This window comes from Dermacentor albipictus, chromosome 1 (assembly GCF_038994185.2).
Source record: "Dermacentor albipictus isolate Rhodes 1998 colony chromosome 1, USDA_Dalb.pri_finalv2, whole genome shotgun sequence".
Classification (NCBI taxonomy): Eukaryota; Metazoa; Arthropoda; class Arachnida; order Ixodida; family Ixodidae; genus Dermacentor; species Dermacentor albipictus.
Window position 1 is genome coordinate 373,010,343 of NC_091821.1, and position 21,028 is coordinate 373,031,370.

Here is a 21,028-nt window from a genome sequence, read left to right on the forward strand (position 1 = left end):
AATCTCAGAGATGCCGAGATTGGAAAAAAGGAAGGTTCGCCTTTGCCATGACGTCGCGGAAATAAGTGAACGTAATTGGCTCGCGCGTCCACGCAATTTATTTTTGAGCTATACAGCGTTGTTGTTTCTCACAGAACTCTCGGGTTGTCGCCAACTATAGTCTAGTGAGAGAGGGAATCTACGGAATTTTCTGAGTCAAAGATTACTCGGACCGTGTCACATCCGTCAGTGACGCAAAAAGCTATTCGCGCACTTCGAGTTCTTGAAGTGCAAATGGGTGAGTGACCGTTCATAGTACTGCTGTGCGTCCTACTGTGTGCTCGCAGTGTTCCCTATATCCTTCTTTTCTTCTTTCTCTTCTCCCATTCCCTTACCGCTAGTGTACATAAGGTAGGAGACCAGACGCTCTCGTGGCTGACACTCTCGCGTTTCTTCTCGCTCCTTTCGCTATCACTCGATCGGCGAGAGGTGCTGGAGAATGTCACTTGAATAGGTGTGCCAAGGTCTGAGGAAAACGTGGGTCATCGTCAGATGCAAAGAGCCAGTGGGAGAAACGTGGCAGCGGTTCCCTCATTGGCCGGCGTTCGGGAGCCCACTCACTCATGATTACGATCGGCGTAATAACGAGGCAATCTTTGCCGCAATGACCAATCACCGCCGGCACTAAAGTAAGAGAAGCCTAGAGAGTATGGGCCGAGATGTCTGCGGAACGGGCGCGCGTTTTCTCTGCAAAACGACACGCATATGTCCAGCCTAGCTCACAGAACTGCGCCGTTGTTGCTGTCGTTCTTGCTGTTCTGGTTGTTGAGACAAAAAAGAACAATTTACCTACGTTGTTTTCGGGGGCATGGCCAAAGCCCCAACAGGTGCCTGAAAGGCCAAGTCACCGTATGTAGCAAGCAAGGTTCATCAGAACCATGCGATGCGTAAGAGACGTAGTGTTAAGTGCGAAGGCAGCCTTATTAGACAGTTTTAGTATATCGTACGCTATACCATTTCGTACGCTAAGTGATAGCGGGTTGTCACTGCGCACGCGCTACAGTGGGGAAATAGCCGCAACGACGGCATATGGCCTCTGAGGTCCGACGATATCGCCGGCCAACTGAAATTGTAGAAAACGTGCGCTGCTTAGCGTACGCTACACTACAGCGTACGCTAAACTAAAACTACCTAATTATGGCCAGCTAAGGTGTTCTATAAAGGAAACAGTAGGCAAATGAGTGGCGCACCGTGGTCCACGTGAAACAAGAAGAGGTAAACAAAAAGAAATCGCACGCCGACAACATAAATTTGCACGTATCGTTGAGTAGAAGCTGTTTCACAACATTCTCGATATTAATAAAGTGAGATTCATTCATTTAAAGAGCCTGAGACTACAGATTCATGCTGAAGCGTCGCGCTTGCACGTTACACGGACACGCAGTTCACTACACGTTACATTAAAAGCACATTTGTAATCAAAATGCATAAGCCAGTAGAGAACGTTGCGAAGCGAATTCAAAGAAAAAAAAAAACTCCTGAAAATATTTATAGAGGCGTGTTAAGGATTGCAGAAGGAGACACTAGGGGGGGGGGGGGGGGGAGACCTCAAATTCCTAATGCAATGGTGCGTCATGTGGAGCCTGCCGATTTGGCTTGCATCGGCGACAAGTTGTCCGCTTTCGTTTCGTGCATGTCTATCGATAATATGAATATAAATGCAAACTTAAGCCTCCCCTAATGTTATCAGACAGCGTATTTCAGAAAGAAAGCTTTGTTTGCTTTACCCAGAACGACCGAATTTTTTACCTTTCGGCGCGATTAGTACAGGAAATATACAAAATTATTCGAGTGCATGCTCTGACGTGTCGGTCCGAGTGCACTGTCTGGTTTGTGTGTTGGCTCGTTTATTTGCCTGATTTCGCTTCAGCCTGGTTGGTCTAATGTGGTTGGTCAGATCCCGTAGGACTAGTAATCATCATCTATTGAAGAGACACGGAACGAGGCGCCTTTACTCGCTCCTCTACCGACCGACCTATACAGCTAAATACAAACCTATACCTAATGGGTTTCCACTCATCGTCATTTGCGAGCCCAACTTGTCGAAACCAATAAGACTGTCAGGATACGAATTTATCATGTCATCAACAAATGGTGCATGCAGCCAAATCGTCGTTTTTGTTCGTCGTGAACTCACCTATGTTTTGCAACCAATTGCGCCCCATGACGACAATCAATATATATATGCATCACAGTTAAAAAGAACAAACTCTTGTTTACTCTCATAGGCGTGTATATGTCGCCTTCCAGCAATCCTTCCAGTTGTCGCCTGTGTTGAAACGACTGTCTCTGCTTCTTCTGCACGAGAGGTACGCGGACAGTGAACACATTTATAGTGATGGTTCCACAAACATCCAGTGTTCGTCCGGTGCTGTGGTTGTCCCAGCAAAAGCTATTACCATCAGGTTTAGGACTGACCACCCAACAACATCGACAGCTGCTGAACTAGCTGCTCTTCGCGCTGCACTTCATTTTGTCAATCGGGAGCCACCTCGACAATGGTCAATCTTCAGCGACTCAAAGGCAGCTCTACAATCTGTACTATCAGCTCTGCGTCGCGGGTCATTCGAACGGCTCGTATTCGATATTAGATGCCTACTCCATAGATCACAGGAGAAAGAACACCACGTGACGTTTCAGTGGCTGCCAAGTCACTGCGGCGTCACTGGAAACGAAGACGCCGATAATGCCGCTCGGGCAGCTCTTGAAGACGCACAAGAAGAGGTCATACCGCTTTCACGATCCGACGCAGCTAGCAGACTTCGAGTGCTTGCACAGGAGATCACGCTCTCTCTATGGTGCACACCAAACAGCCAGACCAACCAGAGCAACCATCAATACCATCTGCCCTCTTTGATGCATCTCTATATGCCAACTGGACTCCGCCGAAGAGAGGCGACTCTGCTTTTTCGCTTATGGCTAGGGGTGGCTTTCACGAAATCTTACTCATACCGCATTGGAATGGCTCTCTGCAATGCCTGTCTTTGCGAGGAGACGCTGGAACACATTCTGTGCGACTGTCCTGAATATAATGTTCAGCGACAGTCCCTGGCATCCGTTCTAGCGCACCTTGACACTAGACCATTCTCCCTCGACACGATTTTCACATGCCGCCGACAGAAGACATCGCAGGTGAAGGCGACGAAGGGACTACTTCGGTTTTTGAAAGAGACGGGATTGGACAAGCGGCTGGGACAGTGATGTCACGTACCATGCAACAGTGACGGACTGTAACTGACGATGTGTGTGTGATGTGCTATGTGCACTCTCTCTCTCTCCCTCTACCCCATCTTTCATCGCCCCCATCCATCTCCCATGTGTAGGGTAGCAAACCGGTTAAACTAAACTGGTTAACCTCCCTACCTTTCCTTCTCCACTTTTTTTTTTCCTTTCTTCCTATACCTAAGAAATACCTATGCAGTTTGGCTATACAGCTAAGGGTATGGGGCAAGGAATGCCTCGCATTAATGGCAAAACGTGCATCTTCTTGACTTGCAAAACGACACACGCTTCTGCCAAGGCTTGTTTTCCGCGCGAACGTCATCGTCCCTTAGCGTATCGCGTCATCGCGTGCTCCTTCTCCATCGGAGGCGCGTGTAATTTCACCGCTCGTCACGAAGGGGATCGCCGGCCTTGAGGTCGCTCGCTCGGCTGCGGGAGGCGTTTCCCGGAGGCGAAATGCGACGTGGGGACAGCCGTGACGAAACTGTGGCGAAGGCCAAGTGCAGCGTCGTATTTCTGTTGCCAGACACGTGCATCGGCTTGGACACAGCGCAGTATAGCCGCATAGCAGCGTCGCAGTCGAATTAGCTGCGCAAAATGAAACATGCTATGCCTCACAGCGTCTTTTCCACGGCATACAAAGACGGCAATAAAACACAGAATCTGACGCCTTCGTCCGCTTTTGTTTTGTTTTGTCTCGCTTTATTTTCATGTTCGCTATTACCGTGTGCGGGAAAAGACGTTGCAGCCAAAGAACTTCGATGAATAGCGCGCATTCCAGCTCTGGCGAGGAAAACGGATTTCTGAAGTCACGACGCACAGTGGAAGTGGTGCGTTTATCTGCCTTATTGTTTTTTATTTCTTGCTACTGTACCAGAAAAGCAAACTGCTTTTGAAAATGTAAATTACTTAGAACGCTACTTTCTCCGTCGCTTATTTGTAGCAGTTTATATATTTGTATTTATCTGTGTCAATCCAGTAGGGCGTATCTGACTGACATGAGCAGCGCGTGATGAATGGAAAAAAAATTATTAAAAAAAGCCAATGTGGTTTCCTTCTATATAACCTAATTCCTTGTATATTTTTTTTTGCAGCTGATTCGCACAACATTTATTGATCACACAAACATAGTAGCAAGGAAAATATCGTTGTTTGCTTTGTACGTGTGCTACACGCGTGGAAGAATGATGAAATGCCTCACTTACCGTAACTCGATCGCTTCATTCTTCATGTTCTTGCCCATGCTTGGTGTCATCTAGACATAACCTGGAAAAATTAAGCAAAAGGACACAAAATCAGTGAGGCTTTGTCAAGAGTTGACTGATATGTTCGGTATCTCACAATTCTGTTTTAGTGCTAATAAATTATTCCAATTTTTTTGCTTTCATTAGGTCTTCTTTTGGTGCCCATCACTGGAAACAGAGTTTCAGGTCATTAATTTTTTTTTTTGCAAATATGCGCCAGCGATTACCTTAACCCTATAATGCTTAATGTATCATATATTCCACGCTGACCTTGATGTCTCAAAATGCTTATTTAAGCAAAGAAAATGTTATGCAAAGCCCATAGTTCCTTTATTGATAAGCTGGAGTAAAATTTCAGCGCCGAATGGCATACCAGAACAATCACTAATTAATTTATCAATACCGTAATCATCTTATAACTAAAAAATAATTATTTGTGTTTTTTTTTGCAGATGTACTCTTTGCGGCCAGAAATAAATGTCAACAATTCGTTACGATTTTCATTGACGTGAACTGTGTTCGGGTACTGCGGGGTCAAGGAAGACTTCAGCCGACCGCAATATTTGCCCATGCTTGTATAAAGTACCACTTTTCAGAAATAATTTTTCATTGTCATGATAGGAGGCAGCGTTGCCTCCTATTGATTTCCTGCCGTTGCCATCGTTCCTACCCTATCGTTCCTATCGTTGCCATCGATTTCGTGTTAGAATTTCGGTTATCAGTTATGATTAAGGCGAGAACACCACTGAGTCGATACCATTTCGGAATTAGATCGTTTCATTGAGGGGCCAGTCCGGATTTGGCGATATACTTCACCCAAGGTGTGGCGCATTTTCGTGGCACGTAAAGTAGTAGCCGTGCGATAGACAAGGCATTCGCCTTCGGTTCCAGCAAACACGTATGAACATCCCACAGAGCGATTTAGAAGTGGACAGCCACCTTGTGCAACACACCGCATGCAGATTGCGAGCACCAGACGACAGGCTGGCCCCGTGGTTCAGCTTCGTGAGCCTCATGTCGAGTTTAGGCACGGCCTTTCGGAAACAATAAATCGATGAGCGCAGTAACTGGAGCAAGATTAAGGGTTCGTAACTTGCTCAGCCACACAGGCCGACGACTTTTGAAAGCTGGAGAATTCCAACAGCAGGTACGCAAGGTTGAGGCATGCAAATATGTAATATTCCGTCAAATAGGGGCGCCGTTAAGTATATCTAACAAGAATAAATCAGACTTTGTGTCGCCTGAAACAGCGCGAAGACGTGTGAATACGACAGCGATTCTGCGGCGAACTCGGTGAATCGTTCTTTTTTTTATGGACGCAGTGACTTCATTTCCTTGGTACTATAGGTTTCTATTTTACTGTTACCATGAGGGCATGATGACGACAGTTTTCCGGAATGAGCGGAAACACTGGCACACTGGAAACACGGCATCAGCGGAAGAACACATAACCGCTATGCCCGCTGCAACAGCAAACCAACGTGAAAATGGCTGCCGGTTGATAGTTGCTAAGGCTGCGGAAGGCAGCGAGAGGGAGCAGGCCACGAGCCTTGTCTCTACTTGTCTTCCATTTTGTTTAACGCTCAGGCACAGGAATAACAGCAGCAGCAGCAGCGATATTCCTGTGACGCCGGACATTATTTGTTTTTTTTTCAGACGTCCATACGGTTGCGGCGTCGTCTCCGCCTTCGGTAGACAGCTTGGCGCACACGGCCTGGAATGTGGAGCTGTGACTGCACGTCCTGTGTCTCACGTGCTTGCTGCCGGTAGCGCAGTCCAGTCGGCGCTAATCTCGCCACTCGGCGCCGTCAACACGACGACGACGTCGGCTTCCTTCTCGCGGTGTCTGTTGATAGTCTTTCTCGAGAGGCCAGCTCCCATAATCTGAGAGCGAGAAAGCAGCGGAGCGAACACTACGACCCCTCGTTTCGCCTCTGCGCGCCATCGACGATTCGAGTCCCCATCTTCGGTGACCCCGAAGCTCCGCTGCGTGTTGGCACACGCGGTGTACCACCGGGAGGCGGTCGCTAACGAACTGGGACGTGTTGGCGTTCTTCACCACAACGGTGCTCAAAAAAAAAAAATAATAATAAGATACTTATTCTACTTGTCGTGGTTGGTCCGATTGATTACGCTGCCGTCGTCGCACGATTACAGAGCTGCTTGCAGTCTACCGGAGGGAGAGCTTTATACCGCATGCGGGCATGTACGCATGTGCACGCGCGAAGAAAGCTAGAGTACCCAAGGATGTGATGGCAGTGACGTCACGTAGCGGCATATGTCCGATCTCCATAGTGCAGCAAGCTTGCAGACAAAAACAAACAAACAAACAAACAAACAAACAAACAAACAAACAAACAAACAAACAATAAATAAATAAATAAATAAATAAATAAATAAATAAATAAATAAATAGTAAAACTGCATTTTGAACTGCGCACGCCATTTTCCGCTGCTTGCCACATGGTTATGCGTGACAGATATAAAAAGACTTCTGAATAATTAGAGTTTTTTTCAGGGCAGCTAAGTGTGTTTGTAACGCGTCGTTCACGCAGGAAAATCAGGAGATCCTGGCCGGAATGGTCATTGTGGGCGCAGCATAAAACAAAAGGACGGATCTTTTCTTCGTCCACTGTGCCCGTAACGTGGCAGCACTTCTGTCCTGCTTAAAAATAAAGTTAAGTTATGCTGTTTTGCGTGTCACAAAAGAAAAAGAAACGAAGAAAAAAATTCAAGTTTGAAACAACACGTGTCTCCTCACTGTAAGCGTGAACTATCTGTTCTACTTGCCTATTCGTTTTAAATTTAGTGCCTCTTCCTCTGAGCGGGGCAGCCTTCCTGACGCACGTCTAACTAACCTATCTGCCTCAAGGGTGCAAAGGCACCTCACGTGATTGCGTAAACTATAGGGCATATTTTTTTGTAATTGACAACCTAATCACCAGTAATGAACTTCCGTAGGCCGAATGAGTGAGAACGCATCAAGGCTGCTGCGTTACATTCGATACATCAGAAACATGCAAGATGCATATCTGTATTCTGCATGCTATGGCACTTTAATCTGAACAAGGAAGATGCATGTTATCGATCGAGAGACTGTATACTTCATGGCAGGTAAACCTCGGTCAAGGAACATTGAGAGTGCAGAAGAATGGCGGCTCAAACGTTTGCCTGATAACTTGGCCTCCAATGTTTCGACTTCTGCGTGCTCGTGGCACTATGACATTTCCGCAGAAGGGAAGTGAAATATCGCCCATGCTCCAATGTGCAGGCGCACGCTGGAAACTTCCAGGTGTCTATTATTGTTAGCCATTCTACTGCTATATATTATGGAGACTTTGCAGCTGTTCATGTGCACCGTTTAACCTACATAATTCAATTGTTCACCAAGCATCGTTAAGTGACACGTACAGAGAATGGAAGCAACCGACTGCTTGATTTCGATAGGCACGCTGGTAGTATCCACCGCCGGTCTGTGTACCACAGATAGAGAAATCACAAATGGATTGGAATCGCATTATCCCGGCCACTAATGGCGCGAAGCGGAAACACAACGAGCAGTCCTTAGGTAAACTACACTTACTCGGTTACGAGCGGACGCTCGAGTTAGAGAACTTTCACTGTAGTGGTTATGGCGCATGCAAATAACCCTTTCACCATTTTCTTCTGATCACACCAGGCAACGTTGCCTCCCAACGACACGCAGATAACCGCCCTCGTGCAGCCCCATAGCGCTGTTATGTTACGCATGTTCTTGGACCATTAGTGATCCATCGGAGTGGCTCGTTCTGTTTCCAAACACGAGGTCGCGGCCACGGCTTTTATACGCGGACAAAATGCAGAAGAGCTCGTGCGCTTAGAGTTAGGCGCACGTTAATGAACCCCAGCTAAACAATATTCATCCGGAACCCTCCACCTCGGCGTCCAATGTGCAGTTCAGGGAGATTAAATCACACAGTATGTTGAGAAAGTCAATGTCAAAGACACGTTAATAGGCCCATCGCCTTGCTCCGCGTTTTGTGTAAGATGCATTTAAAGGTCGATCTAACGAAAACCGATTTTAGGAAGTTCCCGATGTAACGAAGAAATTTACATTCCCCGGCATGTGCCCATGGGGTTAAATGTTACCATGAGCCCGAATTAACGGAACAAACTTGGCCGAACTCGATTTAACGGTGTGTTTCCTGAAATAAATTAGTAAAAAAAGCGACGATTTCTTTCTAATTTTGACACAGACGGGTTTTTCTTTGAGCGTATACATATACGCTCTAAAGCTATCGCGTTAAAACATCTAGGCGCCATGGTCACATCCCTAGCTTTATTTTGACGAGGCTGCACGCCGCGCCCATGCGCGGAACAGCCGAGTCAACACCGCCTCTGTAGGGGTGGCAGTCGTTGCTTTCGTCATTTAATGGTTTATGCGACAGATGGCTCGATTATCGGTAAATAATGTAATTGTAATTATGGGGTTTTACGTGCCAAAACCACTTTCTGATTATGAGGCAAGCCGTAGTGGAGGACTCCGGAAATTTCGACCACTTGGGGTTCTTTAACGTGCACCTAAATCTAAGTGCACGGGTGTTTTCGCATTTCGTCCCCATCGAAATGCGGCCGCCGGGGCCGGGATTCGATCCCGCGACCTCGTGCTCAGCAGCCCAACACCATAGCCACTGAGCAACCACGGCGGGTATCGGTAAATACAGTGCCATGGTAGCCTCTGCGTGTCGCTCCGTTACAATTTTAGATTTCCAAGGACCAAAAAATTTCTTTCTTGATATTGCGAACTTCCCGATTTAACGAAATAATTCGAGCGTGGTCATAACTTCGTTAAACTGAGTTTCAACTGTATTAGTTAAGGTGCTTCCTAAGAGATTTCCGGCAGTGCCAGAGTTTTACTACAACACGAAACACACTTTTGAAAAGGGGTTTTGGACGACGGATGACGCCCATGTCATTATTGGGTTTATAGAGAAACGTAAAGGGTAATACCGCCAGACATGCAGGGTCCTTTCTTTTTTTAGGTGTACTAATTTTTTAGAAAATTGTCCGTGGCAGACAGAACAATTCTAACATTTGATCTAAATTACTCGATGAGGTGGTAATTACGTATAAGAGAAAGAAAAGCTCTTGATTTATTAAATAAAATAATTACGCTAATTAACTTTCTTAATTATTAATTTTGCGGCACATAGTTGACTCTACAAATTATAGGCGGTGAATTCGCAAGGCGTACCGCTTAGAACTAATATCTCGAAACTGCATGGTGCAGTCATGAGAATTCGTTCAAGATGGATACGCCTTGAGAACTCACCAACCTTAATTCGTAGATTCAAGTATGTGCCGTAAGGTAATTACTGAAGAAAGTAATTAGCGTAACTTTGTCACTATCCGATGAGGCATTTTTTGTTTCCAGCAGAAGTAATGGCCGTTTCATAGAGTAATTTAGGTCAAAGGTTAGAACTGCGATATCTGCCACAGACACTTTCTATCAAAATACGGTTCAGCTAAAAAAAAAAAATATATATGGGCTTTACAGGTTGGCTGAGACTACAATAAATGTACTCGGTTCATTAAATTATCAAAATTCACGCAGACGCTAACACTATTCGAACTTTTTGTAGGGACTGTCCATAGTGAGCGAAGTTTTCTTTTTTTCTTTTTTTTACAGACGAGAGGTAAGAAATAAATACGAGACACAAAGAGCTTAAGTCAGCGAGTCGTGATATCCTGCTTTGTTGTACACTTGATGTATACGAGAAGCTTATGTAACAATAAACCGGGAACAGAGCTCAGAGCTAAAAATTTGCCTCAAACATCACTGTGGCCTGCGGTTTGCAGGCTGCCACTGTTTTGTCAAGTAACAGGGAATGAGGCCTGCGCTTCCTTCCGGTGAAGCTTAGCGGTATAGCGTCTAAAGGAGAGACGAATTATATTAGGACGGAGATTACTGCTGAACAGTCTGAAAAAGGGGCGAGAGTTTAGGATAAGCACTTGGGTCACTTTAACGTAATCCTCGATTGTACACCTCGTGATTGCGCAGTTATCGAGGGCGAGTAACTCAGACCGTGAGGAAAAAAACAAAAAACAAAAGAAGGCAGCATTATAGAGCAGAAATGGGATGGTTCACATATTCGTACAGAAAACATATACAATTCATAAACTGAGCCTGCGGTAATACCGGTATATCGTTATATCCGATCAGTGGGCAGGTATTTCTACTGAGTGTCATACCGAAATTTTCAAACAATGGTAAAGAGGTTGCAAGTGAAGCCCACGACAACGCGATCAGCAACGGGAAGGGACGGAAGAACAGAAGCATGCAATAAGTTAAAAAAAAAAGAAGTGAGCCGATAGTAATGTGGCTGAAGATAATCGAAAGCGTGCGCAGAACATTCAAAGCATGGAACGCATATCTGGTGATCTTTAAAAATATAACAAAAGAATGGGTACCAATGAAAGACGAGCGCTGTCAACATCGCGCGAAAGTCGCGCAGTTTAATGTATCTAGCACGGATGGGCACACTTGGCGCAAGACGGGGCTAAATAAACCCCACTCGCAGATACCTGTAAGCCGCAGTAGACTTAGTTATTACGTAACCCTGACAATGCTATCCGAATTCTAAAACTGCATGCGTTTGAATGCGGAAGCCGCTTTATAAAAGGTTTGGAAGCTTAAAATGTTCGATCCATATGCGAGCGCTATCACGTCCACGTCCCTAAACTTTTTTTCCCAGCGTGATTTGAGCACAACACCGCATGTACCAGCATATAGCGAGGGTTGTGCTAGAACATTCTTAACATGACATAAATCAAGCCTGACTTCAAATGCCCTCGAATCGTCCTCTAACACATCGATAGCGCAAGAGTAAGGACCGCGGCGCTGAGATTTATATAGGGTGTCCCAGCTAAGGTTAGCCAAGCTGGTTAACGAGAAAATAGACTAAAAATAAACGGTGCAAGATACGATTCTAAAAACCCACGGCATTTGGGCGTCAGATCTCTGACCAAAAAAGAGTGTAGCTCCTATAAATGCCTCTTGTATTGTATTTTCCTAATCTCTTTTTGTTGAATAGATTGGCTATGGATAGCTGGGACATATTGTATAGAAGGCATGAAGAGATCGCAATTAACAATATAGCAAGTTTGACCGAGTCATACTGTATAGCACTGTATTATAGCAACCGATTGTAAATACTGCATAAGTTATGTACATTGCATAGACTGGGTACTCTGCATGGACTGCATATCGACCGTATAGCATTATCCCGCGTCATTCGTGCGGCGTATCTAGCAATTGCAAACATTTCAAGCGATGAAACGTATCGGGGCAATAGTTAGCTTGTGTCCCGAGTAAAAAATGACGCAGGCACAAACGGATAAAGTGACGCCGTCTGCCAGCAGGCATATGTACCGCACCGGATGTATCTTTATACACTTTGGGTCAGCCTTAACAAAACCTCTCCACGAGCATGCCGTCTGCCATTTGTCATCGTGGTGAAGTTGTGGTGCTTGCCTCGTTATCACGCCAATCACTATCTCCAGTAACAAGGGCGCTCGAAATCTGGTCAATGAGGAAACGCACAGACGTAAGACAAATTTTGTAAGTATGGGACCTGAAAAACAGCGCTTACAACTGCGACGTTAGCCCTCGAGACTGCAGGAGCAACGGCTGTCACGTATATAGGTCCGTCGGTTAATTATCGGAGCAGGAAGGAAGTTAAACATTTTCTGTCGTGTCCTTAGCAGCACATGGTTGACAAAATCAATGCTGCCGCACGTGTGAAGAAATAGGCCACGCTACTCCTTTACAAACCTATTTACATAGTTGCATATACACACGTCTCAATATACAGAATATCGAAAATTATGTTTAAAGGGACTTCTTTTCTCGATTATTTCGAAGCTGCGCGTGGCTTGACTGTTGAAGCCTGATTTCCACATTTGTTTGAAGTAAGCGATTGCTTTTCTTTGAGGCATCGTAGAAAAACTAAAACAAAAGAAAAAAGGAATTTAACCCCGCATCGTTTAGGAAGTCCAGGGACAGACTATAGTGACAGTAACCATGACTTCTTTTCCTGAACTCAGCATACCGGTCACTGTGGAGGTCACATAGTCTGAGAAAGCGTTTCAGGATGTGTCGTGTGCCCAGGCATGTCTGCAACACGCGGTACACATCATCGTGTCGTGCCGGAATCGTACATATGCGGCAGCTGGCGTCGTCCTTGGGGAAGCCCCTCCACTTGCATGTGACAGCCCACGTCTGCTGCGGGGATGCTTTCTCCACTGTTGTTAGACGCTTGTCGCAAACTTCCGCAGGGAACGCGGTGCAGGTTGTGTGGATTCCTGGGCCGGTATTTTGTAGCGATGCCTTTTCCGATTCTATGCCTTTTCAGGCTTTTCGCGCTTGGCCAGTGGTCAGAGCGACGGTCTGCCCACATTATCAACGCGATCAGGCGGCCGTGTGTGGTTGATGATAAGAATAGCATAGTATAAGGCATAAGGCATCGCTACAAAATAGCGGCCCTGGTCACGCGGGATTGTCGGGGAATCAACGGCCTCACCAGCTTCCCAGCGAAGCTTTACGCCAGGCTCCCGGCATCTCCGAACCAACTCCGCACACTTCACGCTAAACACACCGTGCAGATGAAGGCTTCAAGTCCACATCACCTTCTCTTCACTGCTGTAGCCTGCGTTCGGCATCTTTATAAACTTCATGCCAAGCGCGTGTCTTGGTTGGTTTGTTGATCCTACGTGACTGGCAGTGCAACCCACTATGAGGGATAGGCCATGAATCAGGCGGTAGTTGTAACAGAACTACAAAAAGATTAAGTTAAGAGAGCATATTGAAGAGAAATCGATAGCAGATGAATAAATAATCATAATAAATTAGCTTAGTTATCTGAACACTGTTATGCATCTCGGGAATTATAACAAAGAAGATATCCTATTGATATATATAGTTATTTATGATCAGAACAGAAATCGATAAGGTAATTAGTGTGATGATATCTTGGTGCACATGACAAAATTAAATAGGGCCTCGAATGCGTCCGTGCTGCACAAAGACCTAGTGCCGATGCCCCTAGGGATAGTCCTATACAACAGCCAAAGCTGGCTAAGAGGACCTTTCAGAAGACGTTTCCTTTGAGCGGTAAATCTATGCAACTCGGAAAGTACCAGCTATGAGTGCTTCTTTCTTTCCGTCTCCTTCTTGCCCTCCTTCGACGCTTCATATTTTTTCATCTTACTAGTCCCAAAGAGCGCCTAAAGCTCCAGACCTAGAATACGAAGCGTTCACTGCATAGTGCGCGCTGCAAATACGAATATGGTAAGGCCTGCGCGGCAGGTTCCTTCGAGATAGTCCAAACTAAAATTAAGCGCCCACAATAAGAAAAGAAACGCGCTTGAACTGAGCTTTCGGGAACTATTGCGTCTTGGCGAATGACGGAGCCGAACTAGAAAAATTGTGCTCATTTAGGTGTGAAAAATGTTCCTTCGAGATAGTCCAAATGAACAAAAAATATACGCACACAATGAGACAATGAGACAAGGAACACGCTTGAACTGAGCTTTCGGGAACTATTGCATCTTGGCGAATGACGGAGCCGAACTAGAAAAGTTGCGCTCATTTAAGTGTGAAAAATGTTCCTTCGAGATAGTCCAAATGAACAAATAATATACGCACACAATGAGACAAGGAACACGCTTGAACTTAGCTTGCGGGAACTAATGTTTGTTGGTGAAGGACGGCTTCGAACTAGGAAAAAATTACGCTCATTTAAATGCGAAAAAAAGAAATATAAGGCCATTCTAGCTGCTTTGTGACGTGTGCGCTGGTGCACTTTTCTTGCAGTAAGCAAGGCCTTTGCTATGCACAGCCGCACGTCCGACTTTTCGGACGAAATGGCGCGTATGAAATTCGCCGTCTCAAAATATTTTTTTTTTTCGTCGTTGCACGCTCTTTGTGCCTCGTCTCGAAGCACGTATTCAGGGTGCTCTAACTATGTAGTTTACTAATGTCGGTCCTAAGCCCATAAGCCAACCGTCCCAGCTCTCTTGAGGGCATGTAGAAAAGAAAGAAATGAAAAAAAGAACGGAGGGGCTAGGGAGTGCAAAAAGAAGTGCACGGTATTTAGCCAAGTGAATGGTTAGCAACATCATCCATACCTGCACCACTGCAACAGCACATCAGTCTGTACAGCGCCGACAAAACACCGTTTGTTATGGATCCGACGCAAATCTTGCGCATCTATTCCTAATGGGTGCTGGTGATGCGGCAAGTTCCGTTAGGTATGTTTTGACAAGCAGCTGGTATAGGCGATTTAGATATGAAATACATATACGTTATAACTACTATTACCTTGGCATAAAATAGAAAAGGAATCTGAACGTCAACAATTCGAAATGAATCACGGATGGTTGTATTTCTTCGAGGCTGACTGAGAAACGCAGCTGCATACGCATTTGACCTTTTAGGAAAAAACTAAAGGCTCTTCGTGTATACAAAGGTGCGACATAAAGGACTTTCGACGGTAACTTAAAAGTGCGCATTGATAGCATTACAAATGCTATCAATGCATTTGTAATGCTATCAAATCAATTTCTTGAGGACAGCGGTGTTGTTTGGTGTTATTGCGGTGTAAAAAGGAATTTTTATTGTTTATGAGAGTGCTCTTAATTTGTACTACATGTCGCTTCGTATGGCATGCGATATTATTGTTGTTCGCCATATTGCTTTGAAATTTTCTTTGTAATGTCGTTGCTCAATGGGATATTGTTGTGGTTAGTATTGTTGCGTTGAGAGTTTCTTTGTAATATCGCTGTGCTGCATTGACTGCTATGCGGTAATGTCGTCATGTAGGCATGAACCTCTCTTCAGCTCCTTCTCCTACAAAAACTACAGCACATCTTCGTTGTACCAAAGTAATCTGGATGGGAAATTGACTTAGTTATATGCAGTGTTTCGTGAAAAGCAGATGAACTAAATGAGAGTCATAATAACGCGAGAACATAAAAAAAGAACTTCGAATGAAGCGATATTTTGAATAAAGCGAATTAGTTTTACCGAGGGTTTACTGCATGTGCAAACGTTTAGAAAACTCTATCTTTCACTGTGCCACCTGTTGCAAGGGGCAAGGAGTAGCCGGCGCCGTATTTCTGCGCCAGCAATCCCTTCTGCCACATCAATATTAATAATAAAAAATTCAAGCCTCTCTCGTACCCGAGCTGCCGCTGACGCATGTGCTATTCCTCATAAATCACTGCTTCAGGTGCATGTGCACGAACTTCTAACAATGCGCAAATACTACGCGTGTTGGTTTAGCTTCTGCGTTTGCTGCTGCGAAAACCTGCGGCGCCATCTGGCACGCACTCGGCGAGTGACTGCGGCGCCCACTTAGATGTCGGCGCACACGTTTGCTCCTTATCTCACCTTCTTTGTTCTTGCTTGGTATCGCGTTACTAACGCGTGACACGTACGCAAGGTGATTCAGACAAAATTACACTAACCAGTACAAACGCTAACTTGCTATCGTGAGTGACATTTTGCGTGATTACACCTGTCGGAGGCATGAATTATGAACATCAGGCTTCGGCCAAACATTTCGTAGCTGTAAGTATCGACTCGAAGTCGTCCCTTAATTTACGTATCAAGTTAACGTTTGGGGGGGAAGCCAGTGAGGTATTTCTCGCCAACATTGCCAATGCCATAAATTCCCCAATCAACATCAACCACAGTATGTTTGACGAATCTGTGCAACCACTAACGCAAGTAAAAAGATACCGTAGCAATATTCGCCCAGCGAAGAAGTCGTTACCGGAGAGACAAGAGAGAGAGAGAGAAAAACTTTATTGGTTCTATCAAGGAGGTTAGCGGTGAGCCGTCTTGCGCTTGCTGCCTGGCTTCTCAGCATGGGTGTGCCCCTATTCCAGGGCTCCACTGAGCCTGGCCACTTCGCACGCGTGCTGCACGATCGCCCTTTGGGCGGTGAGCTCGCTGCTGGTGAGCAGGCCCTCCCATTGCTCCGCACTCGGGTTTTTATGTTTATGGAATGTGTAGTTATGCTTACATTCCCATGTTATGTGGTAAAGAGTTGGTATTTCTCCGCACCATGGGCAGGAGTTTCTGTATTGTGTCGGGTACATTTTACTTAATATGTGTAGATTATAGAAAGTTCCGGTTTGTAGCCTTCTCCAGTCGGCTGCTTCCTGTTGTGTAAGTAGTGTGTGTGGTGGAGGATATTTCATTCTCTGCCCTCTATAGTAGTTTAATATTTCCGCACACGTCGGCTCCACCGTTGTAGGGTTCTCGAGAGGCTCTATCTGTCCAGCTCGGTATGTGATCTCGCGAACTAGACTGTCTGCTCTCACGTTCCCTTCTATCCCGGTATGGGCCGGTATCCAGAAAAGTTTGTGTGTCACTTTATTTCCGAGGGTTCCTGCTCCGAGGAGGATTCGCAGGGCCTCTTTACAGACTCTCCCCTGCATGTAATGCCTGCATGCAGCTTTGGAGTCTGTTAATATGGTCAATGAACTGTTATTTCGGTAGCCTTCGGTCGCTGCAAGCGCTATGGCGACCTCTTCCCCCTCCGCTACCGTGCAATTCCTTATGGTTGCGCAGCTGATTGTCTCTCCCATGTAGTCTACTACAGCCGTAGCTACTCTGTGTGTTTTAGTGTGCTTGTCCCACGGGTATAGCCCTGCATCCGTGTACACCGTGTTTTCCTGTGTTGCCAGGTGGCCTTCCACGTAATCTGCCCTTGCCTGCCTTCTGGCTGCGTGTAGGTTCGCATCCATGTTGCCTGGAATTGGACTTATTCTGAGGGTTTGTCTGATGTTGTCTGGGATGTCTGCCTCTCGATCTATTGCCCCTTTCGTATCGTATCCTAGTCTCTTTAGGAGCATTCTTCCTGTAGCCGACTGCCAAAGTCTCGCTATTTGTGTGTTTAGTTGCGATTCTGCCAGCTCGCTGAACGTGTTGTGTATTCCTAGCTGCAGTAGCTTGTCGTTTGAAGTATTCCTCGGTAGGTGCAGTGCCGTTTTGTACGCCTTCTTTAGTATGGTTTCTGCTTGTTCTCTTTCTAGCTTGTTCATCAAGTGGTAAGGTAGCGAGTATGTGACTCTGCTGACCACTAAACTTTTAACCAACTTGATCGTGTCTGCCTCTTTCATGCCATGTCTTCTATTTGAAACTCTCGTAATCATCCTACTTACTTGATCTGTCGATTTTTGGAGTAAGCTAATTGTGTGACTGCATTTTCCGCTGCTTTGCAGCCACATTCCTAGAACTCTTATCATGTTCTTTTCCGCTATAAGCTGGCCCTCTAAGTTTATTTCGATTTCGGCCTTGGTGGGGTTCTTTCCAATCCTGAGTATTTCCGATTTCTCTGTGGAGCAAGCCAGGCCTCTTGCCTTAACATAGTTTTCTACGCGGTTTGCTGCATCTTGCAGTTTCTCTTGCTTTTGTCCTAGCGTTCCTTGGTTGGCCCATATTGTGATATCGTCCGCATACATTGCATGTCGTATGCCCTCGATTTCGCCTAGTTCCCTGGCCAGGCCAAGCATCGCAATGTTAAACAGTATGGGTGAAATGACTGAGCCCTGTGACGTACCTTTGCTTGGGGTGACAAAGGTTTCGCTTCTTATATCCCCTAGTCCTATTGTGGCCGTTCTTTTTGCTAGGAAGGCTCTCACGTAGTCATGAGTCCTCTTCCCAGAATTTATGTTTTGAAGCCCTTCCATTATTGCCGTGTGGCTGACATTATCGAAGGCTCCCTTGATGTCTAGTGCCATTATGATGTTTTCTCCTGTCTTGGGTGCTTTGCTTAGGACCTCTTCCTTAATCTGTAGGAGGACATCCTGTGTTGATAGCTTTGCTCGGAAGCCAAACATACTGTGCGGATACAGTTCCTTCCCTTCCATGAGTTGCTGTATTCTCTTTGTGATTATTCTTTCGTATAACTTTCCCAAGCACGAGGTGAGGGAGATTGGTCTTAGGTTTTCTATCTGTAGTTTCTTTCCTGGCTTCGGGATCATTACGACCTCGGCGTGTTTCCATTCCTCCGGGATCGTTCCCTCCTTCCACAATTTGTTTAAGTAGATTGTTAATTGATCTATCGCCTCCTCGCTTAGGTTGCGAATGAGGGAGTTGTTAATTTTGTCTGCTCCCGGTGCTGTGTTTTTGGTTAGGGACCCCAGAGCTGCGTTCACTTCTTCTCGTGTGATTGGCCTGTCCATATCTGCGTTTTCTTCCCCCTGATATTCCCCTTTATATTCTTCGGGTCTTTCCTGTCCGTAGCATTTGTTTTTCAAGGCCTCCATTAGCTGCTCTTCGGTACCATCGTACTGGTGAATCAGCCTCTGGATTGCCTTGTTGCTCTCTGCCTTTGTTTTCCCTGGGTCCATTAAGGCTTTCAGAATGCGCCACGTTTTGGCCGTGTTGAGCGTACCTTGTAGCGAACTGCTAAACTGTTGCCAGCTTTGCCTGGCCAGTTGCGTTGCATATTCCTCTGCTTTTGCTGTGATTTCTGCTATTTTCTTTTTGAGTTTCTTGTTAAGCTTTTGTCTTTTCCATCTTTTAGTGAGTCCACGTCTCGCTTCCCATAGCCCAAGCAGACGTTTGTCCACCTCCGGTACTTGCTCCGTCCTATCTATTTCATGTGTATATGTTTCCTGTATTTGTTTGAGCTGCCGACACCATTCCGTGATGGATGTGATCTCTCCCTTTAGTTGTTGACTTCCTTGTCTGAACGCGTCCCAATCTGTTAAATGGGCCAATCCTATCTTTCTCTTGATTGTTCCTGCCTCTATTGACGTTCTTATGATGTAGTGATCGCTACCTAGGTTTTCTAGCGTGTTCTCCCATTCGACCTTGCCTGCTCCTCTCACAAAGGTTAGATCTGGGCAGGTATCTGGGCTTACGCTATTCCCTAGTCGCGTAGGTTGGTTTTCGTCTGTGAGTAGCTCACATCTGATCCTTTCCGCCGCGTCACTTATCTTTTGTCCTTTTCGTTCTGCCTTCTGGTAGCCCCAGTTCGGACTTTTGGCATTAAAGTCCCCTGCTATGATGAGTGTGTTCGATCTGGCTAGTTTGTCTGCCTCGGCAAACAGCTTCTCGAAATCTCCATCTTTTTGTCTAGGGGGGCTATATAGGTTTATTATGAACGTGCTTCTCCTTTTATATTTCTTTTTGGGTATGATTTCTGTGATCACGTGTTCGATTTTTGTCCCCTCAATCTCCTTGTGTGCTATGGTTACTGTCTTATTGCTAATGAGGGTTGCGGTCCTTCCGCTCTCTTGGCACGTGTATCCCCTTAGCGTGGGTGTTATGTTGGTTTCCTGTAGCATGATTATGTCTGGTTGTGCTCCTTTAGTGTTAATGAACTGCTCTAAGAGGCCCTGCTTCCTCCGATACCCTCTGCAGTTCCACTGCCATACGTTTAATTGGTTTTTTCCTGCCATGTTGTGTTGTTATTGTTTGCACTTTGGCTTTCAGGTCCGAAACGCCTCTCATTGTAGAGTCTATCTCTGGCGTCGTTAGTGGTTCTTTGGGTATTTTGGTTTTTAACGTAGGTGCGGAAGCTCTGTTCCTGCAACGCTTGCTTTTGCTGCATTTCGTGCATCTGCTTCTGTACTGTTATCATGAAACCTTTGATCTCGTCTCTGAAGTTTTGCTCTTCTGTCTGTTGCGTGTCCTCAACTGATGGAGCCGACGTGTTTGTCACGTTCCTCCCCTGTCTCTGCCACTGCAACTCTTTGATGAGCTCGTCTAGTTTTCTTTTAAGTTGCCTAGTCTCTTCGCGACATTGCTCTAACTCCTTTCTTAATGCCTTGTTTTCCTCCTCTAGTTTCTTTTCATTGTTTGTCTGTGTAGTGTTGATATCCGAGTGCGGAAATAGTGATTTGGGAGGGCCTGCTCTCCAGCTCACCTTAACGCCACCTTTCGTCTGCTGTTGTTTTGTTCCGGGCCCGTTCTGCTTCCCCAGTGGCGGGTAGGACTCGTCCCGGCGTCCGTCCTGGCTCGTGCTTCTCCCTCTGCTCCGGCTCCTTGACTTGCTTCTGCTTTGGTCCCGGGAGTCGTCTTCTTCTCCGAACCATCTTGGTCTTTTTCCTCGGCTACGACTCCTGCTCCGGCTCCGCCATTGCTGGCCCTTTTGGGCGGATCTGCCACGCAGCTCCTCCGCTGTCTTTAGTCGTTGTTTGCAGTCCCTAGTGGCCGTCTTGTGGTCGCCCCCGCAGACTAGGCATTTGGGTGTGCATTGATGCTCTGTAATTGGGTCTTGCTCTCCGCATTGCTTGCAGGCCTTGATGTTCGGGTTTGGGCAAACGTCCGAGCGGTGTCCTTGCTGGCAACACATGTAGCATATCTGTCTGGTCGGCCTGTAGGGGTAGCACCACATTTCTCCCCCGTAGTATAAAACTTGCTTGGGGAGAATGGGGCCTTCGAAAGTAATGACAGCCGTGCTCGATCGGCCTAGCATTCTGGCTGCCAGTATCTTCACTCCCTGCGTTCGGGTTCGTAGGTT

General features: G+C 46.0%; 1 protein-coding gene across 2 annotated transcripts in view; it reads right to left on the reverse strand.

Moving 5' to 3' along the window:
• LOC135905462 (adenylate cyclase type 5-like) overlaps nucleotides 1-21,028 on the reverse strand; it is a 291,632-nt gene that overhangs the window by 166,736 nt on the left and 103,868 nt on the right. For both annotated transcript variants that reach the window (XM_070531894.1, XM_065436412.2), the window contains exon 2: nucleotides 4,467-4,527. In XM_070531894.1, the coding sequence (XP_070387995.1) occupies nucleotides 4,467-4,516 (50 nt within the window). In that variant the 5' untranslated portion in view covers nucleotides 4,517-4,527. The remainder of the gene's footprint in view (nucleotides 1-4,466; nucleotides 4,528-21,028) is intronic.